Source organism: Mandrillus leucophaeus, unplaced genomic scaffold, assembly GCF_000951045.1.
Source record: "Mandrillus leucophaeus isolate KB7577 unplaced genomic scaffold, Mleu.le_1.0 Scaffold2, whole genome shotgun sequence".
NCBI classification, from domain to species: Eukaryota; Metazoa; Chordata; class Mammalia; order Primates; family Cercopithecidae; genus Mandrillus; species Mandrillus leucophaeus.
The window spans coordinates 11,908,780-11,912,379 of record NW_012102031.1 but is presented as its reverse complement, the minus strand read 5'-3'; the positions used below and the strand labels follow the sequence as shown (position 1 = coordinate 11,912,379).

Here is a 3,600-nt window from a genome sequence, read left to right as displayed (position 1 = left end):
AGCCAGGATGGTCTCGATCTCCTGACCTTGTGATCCGCCCGTCTCGGCCTCCCAAAGTGCTGGGATTACAGGCTTGAGCCACTGCGCCCGGCCACGCCCAGCTAATTTTTGTGTTTTTAGTAGAGAAGGGGTTTCGCTATGTTGGCCAGGCTGGTCTCAAACTCCTGACCTCAGGTGATCCACCTACCTCAGCCTCCCAAAGTGCTGGGATTACAGGCGTCAGCCACTGTGCCCGACCCCCTTGTAACAACTTATTTTGTCCCCTCATGGGTATTTCTCTGAGTCTAGGAATAGCATAGGGACACTGCTTTATGCTATTAAATGCTGTAGTGGGAGTCACTTCTTTTTCATCTTTCCTTCCACTTATTGCCACGGGGCACACACATCCCCTGCTCCCCGCTCACCACAATGGAACCCAGGACAGGAGTCCAGCTGCTCTCTGAACAGAAGGGCCTCTCACCGTACTGCTTCATCAGCGCAGAGGTGGTGCACTGGCTGGTGAACCACGTGGAGGGGATCCAGACACAGGCGATGGCCATCGACATCATGCAGGTGAGACAGCAAGAGGAGCCCACAGAGCTGTTTACTTAGGTCCCGAAAAATCAGGGCCTGCCTTAGAAGCCATCACCCTTTCCAGTAATGAGATCTGCAGGTTGGGGTGAGGATTCATTTTTAATAAGTGGGAGGCCTTTCTGGAATTGATGAAAGAGCAAGTCTTGCTTTGAAGTACACTGTATCTTGACTTAAAAACCGTGCAGAATTTATTGTCTGAACTGAAATGTTTTGGACAGAATCTGTGCACTTATAAACCTCAGAAAAATCTCTATGATTTTTGGGGGAATGCCCTCCCTCTGACCTCAAGCCCCCAGTTTCCCCTGGTCAACGCATGCTTATTCAAGACTCAATGCTGGATTCAAGGCTCTGTCCCACGGGCCTTCTGTCACCTTGTACTTACTCTGTCAGAGCTCTTAGCACAACAGCATGAAGATCTATCTGTCTCTCATTTGTCTCCTGCCTCAGCCAGCTCCTTGAGGGCAGGATCACCTCTTATTTTCCATTTCTCTATCACCAGTGCCAGGCATGTTTGGCACCTGGTAGGCACTTAACACCATGCTTGCTGGATTTAATTACACTGCTCAGAAGTGGAACTCTGGAATATGGCACAACTGGAACAACAAGGAAATGGGGAAGGGCCAGTTGACTGAGCCAATTCATGCCATCCTGTCTGTACAGGGGCCCCAACTGGAAGTCAGTAATGTTTCCTCACCAGCTGGGTTGTCGTCATGGAAATGTTAAAATCAGTAACTGATTTGAATAAGCGTGTGATTCTCAGTTCTCTCTTTGAGGGTCTTGATGTGCTGTTTCGCATAGCCTTTGCCGTATACACTCTCATCTCCCTGAGAATATGATTTCCTTATTCAAATAATGAAATGCTACTACAGAAGTTAAAATGAATGAGCTGAAGGTGCATGTGTCAACATGGATAAATGTCAGAAGCATAATGCGGACTGGAAAACCAACTTACAAAATGATATAATATTATGCCCTTTATTTAAAAATTTAAAATCTCAAAAGAATACCTTATATTCTCTATCATACATGTTTATATAATAAAATTATTTAAGAATAATATTACACTAACCATTTATTTCTGGGGAGAGGAAGATTAATGGGAGTGGGAGAGTCTATGGAGAGTTTTTTTTTTTTTAATAAAAATATCTGAAATCAGTATAGAGAAATGTCAAATTTGTGAAAGCGGAATAGTGGTATATGTGGATTTCTTTTTTTTTTTTTTTTTGGAGACAGAGTCTCGCTTTGTCACCTAGGCTGGAGTGCAACAGTGCTAATCTCAGCTCATTGTAACCTCTGCCTCCTAGGTTCAAGTGATTCTCCTGCTTCAGCCTCCCGAGTAGCTAGGATTACAGGCATGCACCACTACACCAGCTAATTTTTGTATTTTTGGTAGAGACGGGTTTTCACCATGTTGGCCAGACTGATCTCGAACTCCTGGCCTCAAGTGATCCACTCCACCTCAGCCTCCCAAGGTGCTGGGGTTACAGGTGTGAGCCACTGCTCCTGGCCATCTGAATTTCTTTATGCCCTTCTGCATGTTTGAAATATTTGTTGATGATATGAGTTTACATTTTAAAATATAATATATATCAAGTATGACATGTCTAGTCTGGGGTTGGAGGGTAGGGTCTCCTCAGTGCTCCTGTCACTCCCTTGTCTCCAGAGCATGACTGAGGGCTGCCCCTTCAAGATGCCCCTCTGCAGGAATTTCAGAGTTTCAATGTCTCTCCTAGAAAATGCTGGAAGAGCAGCTCATCACACACGCATCTGGCGAAGCCTGGCGGACCTTCATCTACGGCTTCTATTTCTACAAGATAGTAACGGAGAAAGAGCCCGACCGAGGTCAGAGCCGAGGCGAATGCGGTTGCCCACAGGGGCAAATGTTTTTCCTGGTGACTTGCTCTTTCACATGATGGTGCTTCCTGAGCTGCATGTGTGACTTTGTATTATAAGTTGACAGATCTGTCAAATTCCTTGAGCCTTTGTACTTAATATAAGCATAGCCAGAGTGACAAGCGTTTCTTAAGCTACAGTGTGTTCTTGGTGAGAACAGTGTGGGTCAAAGATAAAGCTAAAAGAGGCCAAGGGACCTGGCGTGAGAAAATTCCCACACATCAGTTTTTGGTAGCTGTTTTTAATTAGAGCACCCCACCCTCTTGCCCACCCAGCCCAGGTGGTTCTGGTTATCATATCATGGACTCCAGTCTGTGATTCATAGCACTTTTCACTTGCTGGATCTCCAGTTCAGACTCCATTTCTACCCCCAGGAAGACTATCGCCCTAGCAAGTTTTCCAAGTAGTATTTTAAGTATCTGTGGGTTTTTTTTTCTTTTGTTTTTTTTTTTTTAAATAATGAGAAAAAGTAATTCCCCAGAGGGAAAACTCTTTTAGCATGGTCAGAACTGGCTCACATAACTGGAGGCACCCCGGATTCAGACCAGCATCTCGCTGGGTGTGGTGGCTCATGCCTGTAATCCCAGCACTTTGAGAGGCCAAGGCTGGCGGATCACTTGATATCAAAAGCTCAAGACCAGCCTGACCAACATTATGAAACCCTGTCTCTACTAAAAAATACAAAATTAGCCGGACGTGGTGGTGCATACATGTAATCCCAGCTACTTGGGAGGCTGAGGCAGGAGAATCGCTTGCATCCAGGAGGCAGAGGTTGTAGTGAGCCGAGATTGTGCCACTGCACTGCAGCCTGGTTGACAGAGCGAAACTCCGTCTCAAAAACAACAGCAGGCCGGGCACGGTGGCTCATGCCTGTAATCCTAGCACTTTGGAAGGCCGAAGCAGGTGGATTGCCTGAGCTCAGGAGTTCAAGACTAGGCTGGGCAACACGATGAAACCCCGGCTCTACTAAAGTACAAAAAAATTAGCTGGGCGTGGCAGCAGGTGCCTGTAATCCCCGCTACTTGGGAGGCTGAGACAGGAGAATCACTTGAACCCAGGAGGCAGAGGTTGCAGTGAGCGAGATCATGCCACTGCACTCTAGCCTGGGCTACAGAGTGAGACTCTATTTCAAAA

The 3,600-nt window shown here is 46.4% G+C and overlaps 1 protein-coding gene across 4 annotated transcripts in view; it reads left to right on the top strand.

Annotated features, from left to right (window-relative positions):
- The window catches only part of DEPDC5 (DEP domain containing 5), a 166,880-nt gene that overhangs the window by 126,802 nt on the left and 36,478 nt on the right, over window positions 1-3,600 (top strand). For 3 of the 4 annotated variants that reach the window (XM_011979007.1, XM_011979006.1, XM_011979005.1), the window contains 2 exons: window positions 420-552; window positions 2,307-2,415. In XM_011979007.1, the coding sequence (XP_011834397.1) occupies window positions 420-552; window positions 2,307-2,415 (242 nt within the window). The remainder of the gene's footprint in view (window positions 1-419; window positions 553-2,306; window positions 2,416-3,600) is intronic. The other variant, XR_001005987.1, reaches the window with a different exon arrangement.